We start from the raw sequence: 20,747 nt of genomic DNA, 5'->3' as shown, positions 1-20,747 counted from the left end.
CTATATGCAACCAATATGTAATGTGATGGTATATATGTTGATCTCTTAAACAAGCAAAATTAAGATTTACATTTTTGTATGGATCTATTGACTAACAAAACTTGTATCGTGCTTATTTCTTTCGGGTTGAGTCAAACATGTAAAGTGGTTTGAGGAGAATCTAGATGGTCATTCTCGTCGTCGTCGATAGAGGTTTTGGTCGAAGAGATAAAGACAGGGGAGCGACAGAGAGGGCAAGTGGTGTGAGAATAAAGCCAAAGGTGAATGCAATCGCGATGAAATATGTGTTTGCATGAAGGCATTTCCACCAACTCTTCCTTCAACTCGAATTCGCCCAAACATACGCAACATCTGCACCAGTTTTCATTAAACCAATCAAACTTTCCATCCACCAAAACAAACAATGATAATATTAAACACAAGGACTTGAAAAAGATAAATATATTCACACTTGAGGACAAAAGTATTAATGAAGGTATATAAATCTTAATTTTTTGGTCTTATCTAGAATTTAAACTTTCCGTCTTTACTTTTAATATTCCTTAGCTCTAAGCAACGGCCTAAAAACACTTATGAGCAAAGAGCATCTAAACTCGTATATTTCAACTTTCAAGAGGATCATTCGTAGACATCTCTTTAACAACACTATTAACAGATTTATCTAGAAGAATTTTGACAAGTAGAGGTCATGCTCATAAAAATTCACAAATGGTAAGAGTAAATTTGCCAAAATATTTGATAATATTCGTTCTGAATATCATGACGATGAGACATCTTAAAGGTGTTTACTTTTAAAAGTAAAATTTTGAATAAAATGGTTTTTTACTTATGTGGGGATAAGTTTATCAAAAAAAGAGCAACTCTTTTTCTTGAGTAACTCTCTGCAGAAATTTCATCAATATTTGTATGAAAGATGAGTAACTTACAGAGAATCTCTTGTTCCTAGTTCTTCATTAAACAAAACCAAATGAAGCTTTTCTTTGAGCTCTACTTTCACATCTAACAAACACACCTGCAATACAAAACACAATCAATCTCAGCACTGTTCTTCATTTAACTTTATATGATATCATATTATTAGCACATAAATAATCTTTAGCAACCTCACATCAACAAGACCATAGCTCTATTATTTCTCGATGTAAATATTTCAGTAATTCTGTAGAGACATTGTAACACTTACCGAGGGGAGATGAGGAGAAGTCTGGTGGGGCGAGGAAACAGGAAGAGTCATTGGAGAAGGTGAGGATAGAGAAGAGGCTCTTCTCTTAAGGTAAAAAAGATAGAACAAGAGGAAGAGAATGATGGAGAATAAGATGGGAATGGAGAAGATGAAGGCTTGATAAAGTTTGAGTTGAATTGCTTGTGGGTATAGGTGAGGTGAGATTGGAGATTGAGGATCAATCATAACTTTTAGTTTCTAGAAATTAAACTCAACAGAAGAAAAAAAACAAATGAGAAATGAGAGTTTTGATGGAAGCTAAGGAGGCACAGAGGAGGTCTGGTATATATATAGATATCATGTGTATGTGTGTGTGTGTGTGTGTATCTACCCAAAAGCAGGTAACTGTGTAACCATACTGTTTATGGACTGGGATTCTATGCTGACAAAAAGTATTTAATTCTTTTTTCTAGTAAGATGTACACTATTGTAATGCATGTTTTATATCAAATAGCAACCTTTTTAGTTATAGCTTATATAGATTACAAATTTCAATTCAACATACATATTCAAAAACAGGGGTGAGTTATGATGATTTAAGAAACTAAACTGTACACATATCTAGGGATGTTATATAGGGCTGTGAGATTTAGGGCTGACCCAACCCATTCAATAATTTAAGAACCCTAATCCAAATGTGTTATTCATAAAATGTTTAGGGCCACTTTAGAGCTGGGCCAAAGAAATAAAGGGTTTTCACAGGGTTAACCCTATTAGATATTTTTTGTTATAGAACAATGTTTTGGTGTAGGTCAAACCATCAATTTTTTTTTTTTTGATTTTTCGTTAAAATTACTAAAAAAGTTTCTATAAAATTTCAGAAATGATTTTTTTCCGTCAAAATCACAAAAAAAATATTTTGCCAAATCGGTTTTTTCGCCAAAATCGGAAAAATCAAGTTTTTCCGAAAAACCACAAAATCGAGTTTTCCCACCAAAAACCACAAAATAGAGTTTTTCCGCATAAACCGTAAAACTGGTTTTTCCCGCCAAAATCGAATAATTAAGTTTTCCCACCAAAACGAAAAACCCGAAAAATCGAGTTTCAAGCCAAAATTGGGAAATCGAATTTTTCCGTCAAAACCAAGAAATCGAGAAATTGAGTTTTTCCGCCAAAAACGAGAAACCGGGGTTTCCCGCCAAAACCAAGAAATTAGGGTTTCCCGCCAAAACCAAGAAAACGAGTTATCCCGCTGAAACCGAGAAATCGAGTTTTCCCGAGAAATCAGGGTTTTTCAAGAAAACCGAGAAATCTTGTTTTCAGAGAAAACCGAAAAATCGGTTTTCCCGAGAAAAATGAGAAATCGGGGGTTTCCCGCCAAAACCGAGAAATCGGGTTTTTTCGAGAAAACCGAGAAATCGGGTTTTCCCAAGAAAACCGAGAAATCTAGTTTTCCCGAGAAAACCAAGAAATTGGGGTTTCCCGCTAAAACCGAGAAGTCGGGGGTTTTTGCCAAAACCGAGAAATCAAGTTTTCCCGAGAAAACCGAGAAATCGAGTTTCCCGAGAAAACCGATCGGTTTTCCGAGAAAAACGAGAAATTGGTTTTTTCCTAGAAAACTAAGAAATCGAGTTTTCCCGAGAAATCGAGGTTTCCCGCCAAAACCGGAAAATCGAGTTTTCCAACCAAAACCGGGAAATCGAGTTTTACGCTAAAACTGGGGAATCGAATTTTTCCGTCAAAATTTAGAAATTTTTGTTTTCTGCCAAAACCGAGAAATTGAGTTTTCTCGCCAATACCACAATAATGAGTTTTCCCGCCAAAACCAGAAAAATAAAATTTTCCACCAAAACTTGGAAATTGAATTTTTCTGTTCAAATAAAAAAATTAAGGTTTTCTGCCAAAAACACAAAATTTTGTTTTTTGTTGAATTTGCAAAATCTCATTTTCCGTCAAAATTTTCAAAATAACTAAACAGTGTTAATCATGTTAATATTATTTGCTTTTGTTTTAAAAGATTTTATAAAATGGGTAACCCTAACCCAACCCCTTCATGCATAGACTATTAGGATTAATGTTGGGTTGGGTTAGAATAGGGTTGGGTTTATATTTTATAGGGTTGGGTTGGGCTGGGTAACCCAATACAACATCCCTACACATATCACATGTGATGTGAATACATGTCTATGCGCATCACCAGGAAGTGGAAGTGGTGGAAAGAAAGAGCCTTTTGGGTTAAATAAAATACAAGGGTATATATTCATTATGGTTCCACTAAACAAGATGAACAGAAACTTTATAATGCTCAAGGATTAGATTTAAGTGTCTGTATCCTCACTAACATGGGACCTATATAACTATAACCCATCATTTCCTTTGCTGACTCATTATGGTTATTAGATTATCTGACACTTGTTAAGTATCAATCATAGGTTTTCTATACCAAACTCGAGAGTTTGTAGTGACCAGTTCTATGCAATCAGTGAAAATCGATCAGCAACTTGACCAAAAGACTAAAACCACAGCAATACCTCTTTGTTACTATGTACATTTTTTATAAGCATTCATTTCTTTTATTCTTTCTCTTTTACTTTCGGAAAGTGGTGATTACTTAAATGAAGTCTCTTCGCTTGGATAAGAACACGATTCTCTACCCAAATCTAAGAGTTTTCACTTATTTATTTTTCCCTTAAAAAGATGGAAACAAGTCCACAACTAGGAATGTCAAACAGGTTGGTCTGTCCCTCCCATCATGTTCCATATCGCAGCGGATTCTTTTTCACGCGGGTCACGGCGGTCACGCCCGCGCGTACTGCGGTTTCCCAAATGCACAAATCCTTTATGGGCCGGCCCGCAGGAAAGACGCTAATGTCTTGCAAGACTATCCTGTAAATTTTTCACATTTCAACCAAAAGAACAAGATTTCCTGGTGAACTACTGAGCTCAAACTCATCAACAGTAAATATATGTTAACTTCATGGAAAACAGATAATAATGTGATTATGCTTTTGGAACAATTATTTTTACTACCCGCAAAAGTCAGAAAAAGTTAGTTTTGATATCCTTTAATGACTGACACATAAACTCACCAAGATGATTGTGCCTAGGACCCAGATAATATATCTTGATTTAGGATTTGATTTGTGACCCACTTTGATCGCTTTTCCCCCTTTTTCTTTAGTGATAGACGTCTTTTTTTCACGTTTGTTTATAGACACCACTTGACGCTTTTCTCACTTTCATATTTTATTAGGGCATTTATTTTGCCTTTACATTTTCTTTTTTTTCAGAAAATTTATATTGCCTATATTGTTCACATGTTTTATCAAATTAGCTAAAAGCATATCTACGCAAACAGAGACTAAGATAAGCTTACTATGGATATAATCATAAGAATATATTTAATCTCACTAGCTTACATGGACTAAACTATACATATTTTTGTAATATTGGTAGTAGTGGATCCTGAGGGGTGACCTCCCTCGCACATAGTGGGAATTCTGAAAAAGATATCACTAACTTAGATTCTAAATAGATAAGTTAAGGGATTATAAATTACTTTACTAGATTTTGACCCGCGCTTTCAAAGCGCGGAATTATTCATTTATTGATTAAATTTTACAAAAATTATAATTTTGTAAATTTTTATCATAAAGTATAGAATTTATAATATTTTGCATAAATTTATGTAAATAATTTATTTTTGTTGTTTTTGCTTTTAGTCAATAGATTAAAAATTTCTATATTGAGAATATTGAGTTGTGCTATAAATGATACTTTTAGTTTAAACATTTAAGTTCATATAAATTTTATTTTCTTGTAACTACAAACATAGTTGTGAATATTTAACAACTGATCTTAAATTTATTTAGTGTTTGAAATTGAAAAATATATTCAGTGTCTGAAACTGAAAAATATATTCAGTGTTTTAAATATATTAAGTGTTTGAAATTGAAAAATAACTTTAATATAAATTACATTCTAGACCGTATATAATCCATAAAATTCAAAAAAAAAATCACAATCTTTTATTTTAATAAGATACTCATTGTATTTTTTGGAAACTATGTTTCTTTTGATTAATTTATAAATGATGGTGAAAATTGTTAAACCCATTGTTTAAACACCTGTTAAAAAAAATATATATTAAATCATGTTATAATATATAAACTAAATAGAACATCCGTGCGGACGCACTGATCAATTTTTTTTTAGTTTGACATTGATTAATTATCTCAAATAATAAATCTAAACAATGTTTTAAATTTTTAGAAATGAATAAGCATTTTTAAGATAAATAAAATACAACTATATTTTTGTAAAAGTTAAATATTTTAGTCACTCAAAATAAATCCAAACCGGTCTAAATAGATTACCAATACAATTACATGAGTTTAAATAGATAAAATTATTGAGAACGTTCAAAAGATCGAGATGTAAATGTGTACGTAAAAAATGAGACGGATTTAAATAAAGTAGATCTACAATTTTATCATCCTTAACAAAGAATTTGATAAATTTTTGTTAGATTTTACAATGTATAATATCCATCGTTTTTAAAGCGCGGATCAAAATCTAACTAATTCTAATATGTTATAGGTGTTGCTACAGTAATTTCAAATAATAATAATTAAAAAAACTTGATAAATAGCCTTCATTGTCGGAAGAGTTAGCATTTTTTTTCTTCATTTATGGTGCATTAACTGATTCAATTTAATGTAATTACTATATCAAAAATGAAGACTTTATATATATATACTTCACGTATAGTCAAGATTTATCTTTTTTATTTTAGGAATATTCTTCAATGGCATAGGTTGTAATATTAGTGTAAAATCAATGGCAAAATCCTATTAGGTATTTTACTTTAATAGTATAGATGTAATATTTTAAGAAATATTCTTGTAATTTAATATATATATATATACTTTTATTTATAATACTAAAACTACATGGGACAATATATTCATTTGTAAAATGTATTTATGTTTAATTATTTTATAATCAAATTAAAAATATAAATATATAATTATATGAAGATCAACTTGGATATGCGAACTATAAAAGATATAGGGGGAATATAAATTTTGTTAACTAAAACATCCATTACTAAAAGTCAAAAAACAATGTATATAAATACTAAAAATACCAAACAATAACGTTGTTACATAGTTTTACCTTTAGACGATGGATATCGGAGAAAAACGAAACGACTACGATTTAGATGTTTATGAGTTTTGGGTTTTGTTTTGAGTACAATGTTTAGGTATTAGGATTAGAGAATATATACAATAGTATTATCTGAATCATATTTGGAATTTTTAAAATTATATATAGTTAAAAATGGAAAGCAAAGCTTTAATTAAAATTATATATATATATATATATATATATATATATATATATATATATAGATAAAAATATATTGGGTTATCGGTTGGTTCGGTTTAAACCCAAACCAAACCATTCGGTTTGAGTAAAAAATAAATCAATTGGGTTATATAAAGAGCACGGTTTGGTTCGGATCAGTTTAACTTCGGTTGGATCGGTTTGGTTCGGTTCGGTTTGGGTTTTTTGTCCACCCCTAGTTTTGATTGTTTCCCAAGTTTGAAACTCGTAACTTAAAACATAATATATTTTGAAAATATCTAAAATTGTGAATGCTATTATAGTATTTCGGAAAAGGTTATTTATTAAGATTTAAACCAATATTCATATTTATTGCAAAACGTCTTGATTTTATATTTTTCAGAAAAAATGTTTTGATTTTATACTGCGAAACATTAAAGACATAATTGAGAGTATACAATTTATGGTTAGAGTTATAACAAAAAAGGGGATATAATATAAGGTAATTATTTCTTTCCAAATGCTATAATACGTTTGTTTAGATTTAGGTAGAAAAATCGTTCAAAAAAAGATTTAGGTAGAAATTAATTATAATTTATTAATATTGTAGTGGCATAGTATTGTAATTTTTTAGAAAATTAATGGTAGAATTCTATGAGGGATTCTACTTTAATAGTATAGATTAAACCTTTTCTAAAATACGAAATATCTATTAAAAACTTGAACTTTTCAAATGGTTGTAAAGATATTGGTATGAGCAGACACAGACTGGCTTTAAAGGTTACAGTTGTGTTCTTGTTACGATTGCTAGCCAAAGCACTCTAGTCTCCTATTTCACTATAATAGAAGTTATTTTTAACCTCACAAGGAGCAACAAACTTTGGTCTCTACAAAAAAATATATTTTGGTCTCTACTCTTAACATGGATCATATCTAATTACTTCCCAACTTTTCATAAGTACTACATATATTTCATCCTGCCTTTTCACGTTTTTAGATAACTTTCTCTAGATTTGTACACAAATATAAACCTGCTAGGCTAAGTCAATACCAAAATATTCACTTTGATTGACAATCAATAATTTGTTAGTCATGTAAATAACGAGGTTTTTAGAGTAAGACGTTTACCTTTCAGGTGAAGATGTGATGTTGATGGTTGCTTAATTTCGAGGTCAGAACTTGGAGTTTGGTACAGATGTGTCTTCGAGCCATCATTTGCGCCAGCAAATTAGCTTTCACGCACCATAAACTGTTGGAGATAAGCAATGTTAAAAGGTTTGCAGGTAAAAATCAAGTTAGTATAGAACAATAATATATGTTTCTAGGTGGACCCAATTGTTTCAAAAAAGAAAAGAAAAGGTGGGCCTAATTTTTTATCAAACTGATAACCAGTTTTAACTTTGAGATATAAGTTATAGCCAGACAAGATATAACTTTTGATCAGGAGATGAGAAAGTAACTCAATGACTTACAGACAGTTGTATCTCAGCCTTTAAGTAAATTGTACTTAGATTCTATTAAGCTTTTCAGTCTACACCAATATAATTCCGTACCCACCTCTTGATGAAACAGACTTCATTCAGTGAATTTTGTTGGTATCAGATTCCGATGATGCTTTAGTTGAGGACAGTGACATCTGCGGCTCTTATCAGAACATTGTTCCCTGCCATGGTCGATCTCTGAAGAATGAAAGGTATCTAATCGACTGCAAAGAGAAATAAGTTTCATGTTTATTTCCAGAGAGGACTCTAAATTACTAGTATGAAGAAAGCTGAGATATATAAAGAACACTAATCACAGTCAAATAAAAGATTAGTTGTTAAATCTGCACATGGCTTTTTCTGCACGTAAATGTGAAATATAATAGTACAAACGGTGGGCTGAAGAGGAGAATAAATAAAGATAGTACAACCTAATTGACCCGTTCTGTGATGAGTACAGAGCCGTGCTTATGGTGTTATCAAAAAGGCATTTGCCTCAGGCCCCCCCAAAATATATTAATTTTAGAGCCCCCAAAATACATCAATTACATTATGGCATAGTGGTTACAGTGTTCTTCTAGTTAGGTTTATGTAAGTTCGTTTGACTCTCCTATGTGCTATCATTAAGACTTTGCTATTTTGATATATTAGCTTCTTTCAGTTTATGTTTTCATGCCACAATTTTTTCTATGATTTTGATTTGTTTTAAAGTTTATAAGAAAATTTGTGTTAAGAAAAATAATATTTACATAAGAGATTTTATCTATAGTTTTATTACAAAGTATGTGTTATAAAACTTTAAACTAGTATTATCTTAAAATTTATAAAAAAATACTTTTTATCATTCGCCTTAGGCCTCCTTAAATGCTCGCACGGCACTGGATGAGTATGGGCTAAGTCAAGACTTCAAGGCTAACATGATGTAATGGTTTGCACGAATTGTAAACTAGCAAGACAAAACTTCAAAGTGATTGTTATGTAAAACAATTGGCTGGAGTTCCGTTTTTTTTCGTGGAAGTAGGTATAGTAATCATAACGATCCATCTGTGTGACTGTATTTATAGATGCATGTTCAGTACTCAGTAGCATGTAGTTTAATTACTAACGGCTGCAAATGTGAACCAATCTCAGTGTGCTACATGTATGAGGCCAAAATATTCTGAACTAGTTAAAAGAGTTTCAGCCACGAGTGGAAGATACAGCCTTGTGTAAGTCACTATCCCCAATAATAAATGCAGAAACATACTCTCTCTGTTTTCTAAAGATAGATGTTTTAGAAAAATAAATTGTTTCACAAAGATGTATTTTTTATGTTTCCTATACAAAAATTGCAAATTTCAATAAAATTGATTGAATTTATTGAAAGACTATTAGTTAAAATGCATTGGAATTTGATAATTTCAAAAAATGATGTATAGTTAATGTGTTTTCTTAATATGTGTGAAAATACCAAAACATACATCTTTAAAAAACAGAAGGAGTATTACAAAAGGATAAGGAAGCATGCGCACAAGATAAGCATTAAACCTTTTTTTGTTGTAGGGTTTACTTTTTGTGGACTCTTAGTGCTCCGTACACTTGAGCAATTCTCTCTTTTTGAGTACTGAATTTGTGCTCGCTTTATCACTTTTCACACAGCCAATACAATAACTAGTCAAGAATTCATCATAGCAATAGTTCAAGATAAGAAGAGACAAAGAGTTATAATTCACCAAATTAAACCAGTGGCATTACCAACTCAATTCAACTGACCTCCAATCATTTTTCTGAGATGCTCAGAAATTTATGCCGGAAATGTATTCATCAAGATAAGACTAAAGTTCAAAAGAAAAGAAAAGAAAATGATAAGACTAGATAGACTCTCTTTTGCTACAAGCTATGCAAAGGTCAATAATAATTTAGAAATTTGATGAATCAATTATATATGCTCTAAAGTCAGATTCAATGCTCAAGCTCACATGTAACTATGAATAACTTTTTTTTTCACCTCACCATTTGAAAACCAATTCGGGATCCATCTGTAACGCCCCAACCTGTCCACGGCTAATGAGTCACTCACGCCCGCTCTCTCGGCCCGTGGGCCCAATCCCATCCGACGGTCGGTCGTTAATTTTTCCAAGGCTCGAAATCATTATTTACTGACCCTGCAATCACCACCCGACCTTTCCCCGTGCTTTGGCCTCACTTACATGGTATCGCGAATCACTTCCCGATAGATCACCCATCCTTTCACTACTCCAGCCCAAGCACGCTTAACTCTGGAGTTCTAAACGGATGTGTGACGGAAAAGGTAAGTCAACTTTGGTGATATAGGTAGCCAAATCAATTCTCTTAAGCTTTTTCACATATCACAACTCGGGATGTTACAATTCACCCTCTCTCAAAGAACGCAATGTCCTCGTTGCGCCCCACGACAGGTCTCAAGACGCCTCTCAGGTCAGAACTAAGACGACTAACCAGCTCTGATACCACTTGTAACGCCCCGACCCGCCCACGGCTAATGGGTCACCCACGCCCGCTCTCTCGGCCCGTGGGCCCCCATCCCATCTGATGGTCGGTCGTTAATTTTCCAAGGCTCGAAATCATTATTTACTGACCCTGCAATCACCATTCGGCCCTTTCCCGTGCTTTGGCCTCACTTACACGGTATCGCGAATCACTTCCCGATAGGTCACACATCCTTTCACTACTCCAGCCCAAGCATGCTTAACTCTGGAGTTCTAAACGGATGTGTGACAGAAAATGTAAGTCAACTTTGGTGATATAGGTAGCCAAATCAATTCTCTTAAGCTTTTTCACATATCACAACTCGAGATGTTACACAATCTCTACGAGATTTTTCATACAGAGATATAAGCAAAATAAAACCCCACAAAGATCTCTAGTTCTACTGAAAGCGTGTGCCTCATCTTATCTTCTTCGTTGGAAACAAGCTGAAAAATGAGATTGAGTTTAGAAATTTGATTGTTCCGTCATTTCTTCATATCGATACGAAACACTGAGAATCAATGTCACAACAAGTGGAAGGCAAGGCCACCAACTTTCTTAGGACTGGGCGTTCGGGTACCCATTCGAGTTTCGGTTTAGTCCATTCGGGTTTCAGGTTTTCGGGGTCAAAGATTTCAGCCCCATTCGGATATTTCTAAATTTCAGTTCGGGTTTGGTTCGGATCTTTGCGGGTTCGGTTCGGGTTCGGATAACCCATTTAAAATGTTTTCAAATTTTCAAAATTCATTATATACTTTAAATTTTCAAAATCTATAAGAAAGATAATATATTACATATAAATTTTCATAACATATATGTCAAAATATTTTAATTTAACATATAAATTGGTTTTTTTTGAATATTTGGATAAAAAATCAATAGATATTTAACTATTTTGGTGTTTTCAGTATACTTTAGCTATTTTAAACATTTACTTTTGACTGTTTGCATATATTTTCTGAGTATTCTGGAAAACTTAAAGGTATCTTATATATTTTTAATATTTTTAATATACATTATATATAAAAATAATGTATATATTTAAGTATATAAATTTATTTCGGATACATTCGGGTACCCAAAATATTTCGGTTCGGATCGGGTTTGGTTTCGGTTCTTTAAATACCGAAATTTTAAACCCGTTCGGATATTTAATCAATTTCGGTTCGGGTTCAGTGCTACTTTTTTGGATCGGGTTCGGTTCGGTTTTTCGGGTTCTGATTTTTTGTCCAGCCCTAAACTTTCTCTTGTTCTAAGTTCAGAAAAAAAAATCTCTTATTCTGCTTCGTGTGCCCAATATCTCTTCTTCACCGCTAATTTTTTCTTTTATTTTTTGCGTCCATTTAAAATTGGGCCGCCAAAACTTCAGTTCAGATTGATGATAACCCAAGAAGAAGTCCGACGGACAAAAAAGACGTTGTTGTTCACTTCACAAGTACTATCAAGACGATCATCAACCTTCAACGAATCGTGCTTTTATCATCAGCTGAAATGTTGAGGTCTTTTGTGACCATATTATTCATTCAGTTTCATATTTTTAGCCAAATTTTTTCTTTTCTTTTAAAGATTTTTAAAGCAATAAGTATGTTTTAGAAATCTTCTCCAATATATATTGGAGAAATAAATAATATATATATTGGAGTAATCTTCTCTATTATATATAAAATAGAAATAAATAACATCCATTTATTATAAAATATTACATAGAAGAAAAATCATTTTTATTTTGTATTTTATGAAAAATATAAAATATATTAGAAATGGTCGGTTTATTGTAGCACGATGCAACTGTGTCAAAATATATTAGAAATGTTCTAAGATCATCTCCAACAGCAGTTTTTGGTTAAGTTTAAATATTTAAATACCAAAATAATAACAAAAGGAGATAGAATGTCAAATAAAATTCTCAAATAGAATTTATAAAACCCCTCTTAAAATTTTTGTTGTCATATGTCATTGAATAATTGGTTTTTCATTTACAAACAAAATAAACTTTTATTAATTTTTTTATAGGTTTAGATATCCATTCTGAGAACTTCACTGTTAATGTTGCTGTTATATTTAACTAAAAGTTTTACTGATATTTTTTTGGAAGAAAATTAGATCGAAAACTTCATATTGTCGATAGCTTGGTCAGTTTCTTCAGGTAATTTGCTATTGACGGATACAAATTAAGTTGACCCCGTTATCTTGGAAATGTAGGCTACGCTGACAGTTTTTATATTTATCATTTTAAGTTTTGGGTCAACTATATCATCACTTAATATGAGTTTACCTTTTTTTTCCCTCAAGGTTTTAATATTGATAATAGAACGGGCAAAACCCAATACATTGTCTAAGCCCATACAGCAAACAACAATACATCCTAAAAACCCAAACAAACTATAGGCTACCTACAACAGAACAGACGGGCCTCAAGCCCAACCCAGAACACCCGACCGACACCCGCATGCCCACTTGTCGAAGAGACCGGACACGTGTAAAGATCCTACCGTTCCGAGCGACACGCGTCACTTCCGTCTCGATTCGACCGACACTGCCTGGGATCATCGCCGGAGCTTCTTCACCGTGTAACCCGTTGCGACGGAGCTCTGATAACCAAAGAGCCTCCATCGTAACCACCATTTTTCTTTATCCGCTCAATCATCTTTCCGAAGAGCTTCCTCGATCCAATCGAGTTCTCAACGAGCAAAGAGAAACCAGAGACGAGAACCATTTGAGCGCACAAACCAAGAACCGCAACACCAAACACGAGCCACAACAGGACTACCAAAAGGCCCAAGAACCATGACCATCTAAAGCCGACGAGGCACGACTGAAGGAGCCGTCACCTCCCGGAGCCAAAACCGAAGACATCGGAGCTGACGTAGCCTCCGACTCCCAGGAACAAGAAACAGCGTCGGCAGATCTGTAAGAGACTCCACCCCCCGTAAAAGAAACACCAACTGTAAGAACGAAAAGCTTCACCACGCCACCATCTACACGACCGCGCCTTAACTCCACGGACAGAAACACCATGGGAGATCTAGTAGCAGAGATCAGGCAAGGCAGAGGGAAGAGGGAAACCGAAGGAAACTGATGGAAACTATCTTTGCTTTAACTCAAAAGGCTCCGGCGGCGGCACGCACGCTCATGCGCCGGCCGACCGCCGGACCAAAAACAGATCTGCTTTCTCTCTCTACTCTCTTATATTCTGTTAAGTTATCTCTTCTCCTTATTTCAATATGAGTTTACCTCTTTAATATGAGTTTACCTCTTCTCCTTATTTCAATAGTTTATCTATTTTCCCAAACCACTTCAAGTTTTAATAATTTTTTATTTTAATTATATATTTATATTCTTTAGTTGGTCATGTTCATTAATAGGCTGCCGAATATTCACAACTGTGATGCATAATTATGGTTCTTGCGGTGTCTATCGCTAGCTCTTCTTAGAAAATGTGATGTCTGTTTCTTTTTACAACATAAAAAAATTGTTTAAAAAGAAATGTAATTAAGTATACAGTATACAATTGCTCTTTGACGTCGTCAAAACACTGAATAAAGTAATTTCACTGGCGACAAAACAACAAATTATCTGACTGTATCTTTTGTAATTAATATATAGCCGACCATCCATAATGATTGTTCTTAAAATGTTAGTAATTCTTATTTAAGTGACACCACTGTTTGTTATTTATACTGTTCCGTTGGAGTGCACAAAGAAAGTCTAGCTAGTTGAACTAACATATGTGAATTGAAAAATGTTTCAGTGCTCAGTCAAAAAAAAATGTTTCAGTGATATAGTTAATCTAGAAAAAGTGATGTAAAAAGCAGGTATATCTTTTTCATTTAGGTTGTCATACAATGGAATCGAACTTTTTTGTTTTAAAGTAGTTGGTTAGTCCATCAAATACCATAAATCTAGATAGGTCAATCAAAGTTTACATGTCTTAGTTCGAGGGCGTACTGACACTTACATGTTGATGTAAACCCGCATAAATATCATGTTATGGCAATACTGAAAGCTAGCTGAGAAGAATACTCAACGGAAATCAAAGAGGGTCTATCCGATCTAAAGTTGAAGTCTTGTAAGATCCAATATTTCATGTACGAAAAAAGAATAAAAACAATAAGGATTATTGGTTGCATGTGGTCGAGGAATTTTTCAGCCAACTTTATATACAAGTATATTGTATTTATAAATTAAATTTGCAGCTGAGGCATCGTTTGTTTATGTTTTATTTGTTTTCTATTGTAGTTTTCTTACTTTGTTAGCAAACAATTGATGTGAAATATTAGTTTAGTCAACTGTTGTACCGATAAACTCTAGCTAGTTACATCCCATATACGAGATTCTATATCAATTTTGTAATTCACCTTGGCATTTTTTTTGTCAACCACCTTGTCATTCTTATCAAGTTGAACATTTCTTAATATTTCTTAAAGTTATTATTTTATCACAAGCAACAAAATTTCCACAACTGTTCCCTAATCATTTATACATAAGATTTTAAAAGTTTGTGGCAACTTTTTTTTTCTACAAAGCTTTTGACTCGTAATGTGTTTCTCAAAATATAGCTATCAAGAAGTGTCACCATATTGATTTACATGGTTTTTGACATTTCTCTAAATAACCTAGGCAAGTTCTAGGTTTTGATACAAACAATATCACTAACTAGCGCATGAAATATCATTAAATAAACAAATTAACTAATCAATCAAATTAAGACAAAACAAACATGTAAAAAGGAGCAAATAAATAATCAAATAACTAGTGAATCGCACTAGTTCCAAAAGGATGAGGTGGGCCTATGATTTATTTTCTACACTTCTGATTAACTCCAATTAGTATTCTCGAAAAGGCATTACGTAATAATTCTATTTTGCGCCGATTAGTTAATTGCTAATAGTAAACATCTTAAACTTTTACAAATTTTCAAGGCAACTGATTGGTGCATTGCCACCATGTGTGCTGAACGTGTCGTAAACCAGCAGTCACACTTAACAAAGCACACAGCCTAGACGAGCTAAATATTTGTGGTAATAATATCGACTAATAATATTAACGATGATGTAATACTTATACTCCCTCCATTTCGAATTAAATGTCATTTTGAAGCAAAATTTTCATTTTAAAATAAGTATCTTTTTATGATTTTAATGTAAAATTTATTGACTTTCTAATCTAATCTATTTTTCTATTGGTTGAAATCTAGTTAGGTGTATTGGTAATGATATTTTCATCTAGTAAATATACAAATTTAAATGTTTTATTAATCTGTGTGTCGAAGTCTAGAACGACAAATAAACTGAAACGGAGGGTATAAATTTTAGTTGTTGTATGACTTTGGCCTATTTATAAATATATATTTATTAATTTTTGTTTTGTCAACGACTCTGGCCTATGTAATTGCGGCAACCTTATACTTTTCTTTTGTAACTTGCTTTAGTAAACCTTAGACTTCCTCCTTTTAAACTTTTTTGGGACTAGCTTATTTCGAAAAAATTAATAAAAAATTATATATAACATTTAATCATTTCTATTAATTTATATAAAATTTATTATTTCTATTAATTTTATTAAAATTAAAGAAAAAAATAAAATTATATTAGAATAATAAAACGACTAATCAATAACAATTAACAACAACTAATTTAATTTGAATAGAATATTTAGCTGTTTTAAACAAAATATTTGGTTACATGTAAAAATACAAATTACCTAAATAATTATTGATTTTTGTGTTGTAACAATTCTTTTCTCTTTTTTTTAAAAAAAACTCTTAACATGCCAAGATAAAGATAATACATAGGAAAGATAATTATAGTGAATAAAATTTTGAGTAATATTAAAAGAAAACATACTCTTTCAGTTTCATATTAAATGTTGTTGTAGAAAAAAAATTTCTTTGCAAAATAAATGTTGTTTTAACATTTTATCGCATAATTTATGAACTTTATTTTTTTAGTTTATATTTTTATTGATCAAAATATGAGTAGGTTAATAAAGATGTTTTATATAAAAAATATAAAATTAAATGATTTCTTAATTTGTTTTTAGAAGTAACACTATTAGGAAAGAGAGAGAGAGAGTATAAAATGGTAGTAATGTTTATATCAAGGTGGGGAGACAGTTGTATTGTGATTTGTGAAGCAGAGAATCGGTTCCAATATTATTATCCGAAATTATTTTGGTATTTTGTTTGATTCTGCAATATTTTTGGAATCACACTCTGCAAATCTGACCTTTCTCTATCCCCTATCTAAAAAAGAGATCAACGTAGAGAACTTGCAGACGATAACTTTTTTTTTCTTTTTTTTGGAAAAAACGCAGACGATAACTTTCCCGGGAAAACTCCAGAAAATGTGCGACCCAGACGATGATACCGCCGCCAGAAACGGCGTCACACCTCCAGCGTCGTCATCAAGGTCAAGGGAGCTTCTGATGGACGTAGACGACTTGGATCTCGACGGTTCATGGCCTCTCGATCAAATCCCTTACAACTTATCATCCACATCGAACCGCATGATTTCTCCGATTTTCGTCTCCTCTTCCTCCGACCAGCCTTGCTCCCCTCTCTGGGCGTTCTCCGACGGCGGAGTGAACGGTAACCACGCAACCGCAGGTGGATACGACGGTGAGAGGATTAGCTCCGCCTCCGGTGTTTCTTCTTCTTCTTTCAGTCTCGCCGATTATCCTCTCTTTCTCCCTTGTTAGTCTCCCCAAACTTGATTTCAATAAGATCATTTTAGCTGTTAATCTGTTTTTAAACCTCATGAATCTCATCGAGCTATAGACTTGAATTTGAAGTCAATAATTATGGATTCAACAGAGCTTTTGGTTGATTGATTGATTGATAGATTTCGAGTTTGACTTTTACTATTTACTTTCTGGCGTTTGAAAAATTCTCCAGTTTCTAGTTTTGGTAAGTTTCCAAAAATAGATTTGTAACTGACTAACAACATCTCTTGAAAAAATTGCAGACTCTTGTCCATCAGTTGCAGCTGAAAACACAGCAGAGAAGCAAAACGGTTTCCAGATTCCTCCTCCGTTGATGAGCTTAGAGAACACAGGCAACAACTACTGTCTGATCAAAGAGAGGATGACTCAGGCGCTTCGCTACTTCAAAGAATCAACCGAACAACAGCAGCACGTCTTGGCTCAGGTCTGGGCTCCTGTGAGAAAGAACGGTCGTGAGTTACTGACGACTTTGGGTCAACCTTTTGTTCTTAATCCTAACGGTAACGGCCTTAATCAATACAGGATGATCTCTCTCACCTATATGTTTTCTGTGGATAGTGATTGTGACATTGAGCTCGGGCTCCCCGGCCGGGTTTTCCGCCAGAAGTTGCCTGAGTGGACTCCAAATGTTCAGTACTATTCCAGCAGAGAGTTCTCCCGGCTTCACCACGCCTTGCATTATAACGTGCGCGGTACGCTTGCCTTGCCTGTCTTTAATCTCTCGGGTGAGTCATGCATTGGTGTTGTGGAACTTATCATGACCTCGGAGAAGATTCACTATGCACCCGAAGTGGATAAAGTCTGCAAAGCACTTGAGGTATCCAATACCTGTCATAAATGTTGCATCCAGATAGTTCTCTGTTTTTGTGATTTGCTGCAGCTTTATATTCCTCATTAATGGTCATTTTGGCAGGCGGTGAATCTGAAAAGCTCGGAAATACTTGATCACCAAACAACTCAGGTTAGATACAAAGTATTATTTTGTACTTCAATCGTTACCATTTAGGCAATAGGCACCGGGTTCTCACTGTTTTCAGTTAACTTTGTATCCACAGATATGCAATGAGAGTCGTCAAAACGCACTTGCGGAGATTCTGGAAGTGCTTACAGTTGTGTGCGAGACCCATAACTTGCCTCTGGCTCAAACTTGGGTTCCATGCCAGCATGGGAGCGTTCTCGCCAATGGTGGCGGTCTAAAGAAAAACTGCACCAGTTTTGACGGCAGCTGCATGGGCCAAATATGCATGTCCACAACCGATATGGCCTGCTACGTCGTGGATGCTCATGTCTGGGGATTTAGAGATGCCTGCCTTGAACACCATCTCCAGAAAGGACAGGGAGTTGCGGGACGAGCTTTCCTCAACGGTGGCTCGTGTTTCTGCAGAGACATCACCAAGTTCTGCAAAACGCAGTATCCGCTAGTCCATTATGCGCTTATGTTCAAGTTAACCAGTTGTTTTGCAATCTCTCTCCAGAGCTCTTACACGGGCGACGATAGTTACATTCTCGAATTCTTTCTTCCCTCGACTATAACAGACGAACAAGAGCAAGATTCGCTGCTGGGATCTCTGTTGGTGACAATGAAAGAACATTTTCAGAGCCTGAGGGTTGCATCTGGGGTTGACTTTGGTGAAGATGACGACAAATTGTCTTTCGAGATCATCCAAGCATTACCGGACAAGAAGATTCATTCAAAAATAGAATCCATTCGAGTTCCCTTTTCTGGTTTCAAGTCACAGACGAGAGATGAGACTCCTCAGCCTGCGGTTCAGTCTTCTGATCCAGTAAACCGGAAAACCAAGGTGGCCACTGTTAATGGTGTGGTTAAGGAGAAGAAAAAAACAGAGAAAAAGCGTGGAAAGACTGAGAAGACGATCAGTCTTGATGTACTTCAGCAGTATTTCACCGGAAGTCTCAAAGACGCTGCAAAGAGCCTAGGAGGTAGTTTATATTCTATGTAAAGTTTTATGTTTTGGTTTACTTACTCTTTACATATATTTTAACTAACCTCTGTATTGTCTTGCCTCAGTTTGCCCGACGACAATGAAGCGAATTTGCAGACAACACGGCATCTCGCGGTGGCCATCGAGGAAGATCAAGAAAGTGAATCGGTCAATCACAAAGCTGAAACGCGTCATCGAATCTGTTCAAGGTACTGATGGAGGCTTCGACCTGACTTCGATGGCCGTTAGTTCCATCCCTTGGACAAACGGCCAAACAGCAGTACAGCCTCTAAATTCACCCAGCGGCTCCAAACAGCCAGAGCTACCAAACACCAATCATTCACCTAACCACTGGTCAAGTGATCACAGTCCTCAAGAGCCAAATGGTTCGCCTGAGTTACCAAGCAATGGTCATAAGCGGTCACGAACGGGGGATAAGAGCGCTGGGACACCGACCTCTCACGGCTCATGTGACGGTAATCAATTAGACGAAACAAAAGTCCCGAACCAAGATCCGCTATTCACGGTCGGTGCAATGCCCAACAGACTTCTTGGTAACATAGACCATTTCAGAGGAATGCCCATTGAAGACGCTGGAAGTTCAAAAGATCTGAGAAACCTCTGCTCCTCCTCCACACCATTCCACGATAAGTTTCCGGAACAAAAGTGGATGAACAATGATAATAACAGCAACAACAACATGTACGCTCCTGCAAAGGAAGAGGCTGTTGCAAATACTACACGCGAACCATCAGGCTCGGAAATGAGAACGGTAACCATCAAAGCAAGTTACAAAGAAGACATAATACGGTTCAGGATATCATCTGGTTCGGGTATAATGCAGTTGAAAGATGAAGTGGCAAAGAGGCTGAAACTTGAGGCAGGTACGTTTGATATCAAGTATCTGGACGATGATAACGAATGGGTTTTGATAGCTTGTGATGTTGATCTTCAAGAATGTCTAGAGACTCCTAGATTGTCCCATTCTAATATAGTACGGCTCCTGGTGCATGATGTAACAACGAACCTCGGGAGCTCTTGTGAGAGTACTGGAGAAATGTAACTCTTTTGTAAATAGTTCTTTTTAGAATATTTTTATTGTTTAGGGGTTGTTTGTTTTATTCTGTTCTGTAATATTGTTTTTGGGTTGAGGAACAAGCAAGAATGTTAGGGGAAGGGGGGTACAAAAGTGTAAGAAAAACTTTTGTTTGTAATTGTAATCGTAAGTGGGAGAGTGAGTTTAGAAGTAAATTGTAGTTGTAATCAAACACGCGCATCTGACTGATGTATGATATATAACGTAATGGGAGTATATAATTTAGTTTGACATCAATAACATAATAGTCATTGAAATATTTCTTTAGTTTGTTGAGAGTCTCAAGTAGTACTACACAGGACAGGTACTACATCGTTGAAAGGATAAATCCATTAATGAAATATAAAAAATGGATAAAAAGTGCGCATCCAGGTAATCGAACCCTGGTCAGTACCGTGGGAGGGTACTATGATACCACTACACCAGATGCGCTTGTTTGATCATGGAAAATATCAAATTAGTTATTTATAACATTAATATCAATAAAATCTGTACCCCGTCAAATG

General features: G+C 34.4%; 2 protein-coding genes, 1 long non-coding RNA gene and 1 other non-coding gene across 8 annotated transcripts; 2 read left to right on the top strand and 2 right to left on the bottom strand.

The window, feature by feature from the left end:
* Window positions 1-14: 14 nt before the first annotated feature.
* Window positions 15-1,408, bottom strand: LOC108853667 (probable E3 ubiquitin-protein ligase RHA4A). Its single transcript, XM_018627085.2, has 3 exons — window positions 1,184-1,408; window positions 927-1,012; window positions 15-351 (listed from the first exon to the last, which is right to left on the bottom strand). The coding sequence occupies exons 1-3, from the start codon at window positions 1,406-1,408 to the stop codon at window positions 132-134; spliced, it is 531 nt and encodes a 176-aa protein (XP_018482587.1). The 3' UTR covers window positions 15-131.
* Window positions 577-1,451, top strand: LOC130511925 (uncharacterized). The gene is made up of 2 exons (XR_008945435.1): window positions 577-711; window positions 1,166-1,451. It is a non-coding gene; the product is annotated as an uncharacterized LOC130511925 (long non-coding RNA).
* A 15,119-nt stretch (window positions 1,452-16,570) lies between these two features.
* Window positions 16,571-20,464, top strand: LOC108853660 (protein NLP7). 5 transcript variants are annotated; one of them, XM_057009812.1, is made up of 6 exons: window positions 16,571-16,654; window positions 16,795-17,173; window positions 17,445-18,019; window positions 18,116-18,163; window positions 18,258-19,143; window positions 19,232-20,464. In XM_057009812.1, the coding sequence occupies exons 2-6, from the start codon at window positions 16,825-16,827 to the stop codon at window positions 20,206-20,208; spliced, it is 2,835 nt and encodes a 944-aa protein (XP_056865792.1). In that variant the 5' UTR covers window positions 16,571-16,654; window positions 16,795-16,824; the 3' UTR covers window positions 20,209-20,464. The 5 variants fall into 5 exon arrangements, with proteins under 5 accessions (XP_056865792.1, XP_056865793.1, XP_056865791.1 ...); XM_057009813.1 differs by lacking the exon at window positions 16,571-16,654 and having other exon boundaries at window positions 16,679-17,098; XM_057009811.1 differs by lacking the exon at window positions 16,571-16,654 and having other exon boundaries at window positions 16,680-17,173.
* A 138-nt stretch (window positions 20,465-20,602) lies between these two features.
* TRNAG-CCC (transfer RNA glycine (anticodon CCC)) lies at window positions 20,603-20,673 on the bottom strand. Its single transcript has one exon. It is a non-coding gene; the product is annotated as a tRNA-Gly (tRNA).
* Window positions 20,674-20,747: the final 74 nt, after the last annotated feature.

Source organism: Raphanus sativus, chromosome 4 (genome assembly GCF_000801105.2).
Source record: "Raphanus sativus cultivar WK10039 chromosome 4, ASM80110v3, whole genome shotgun sequence".
NCBI classification, from domain to species: domain Eukaryota; kingdom Viridiplantae; phylum Streptophyta; class Magnoliopsida; order Brassicales; family Brassicaceae; genus Raphanus; species Raphanus sativus.
Note: the sequence above shows the minus strand (reverse complement) of the source record. Positions and strands in the feature narration are given on the sequence as shown.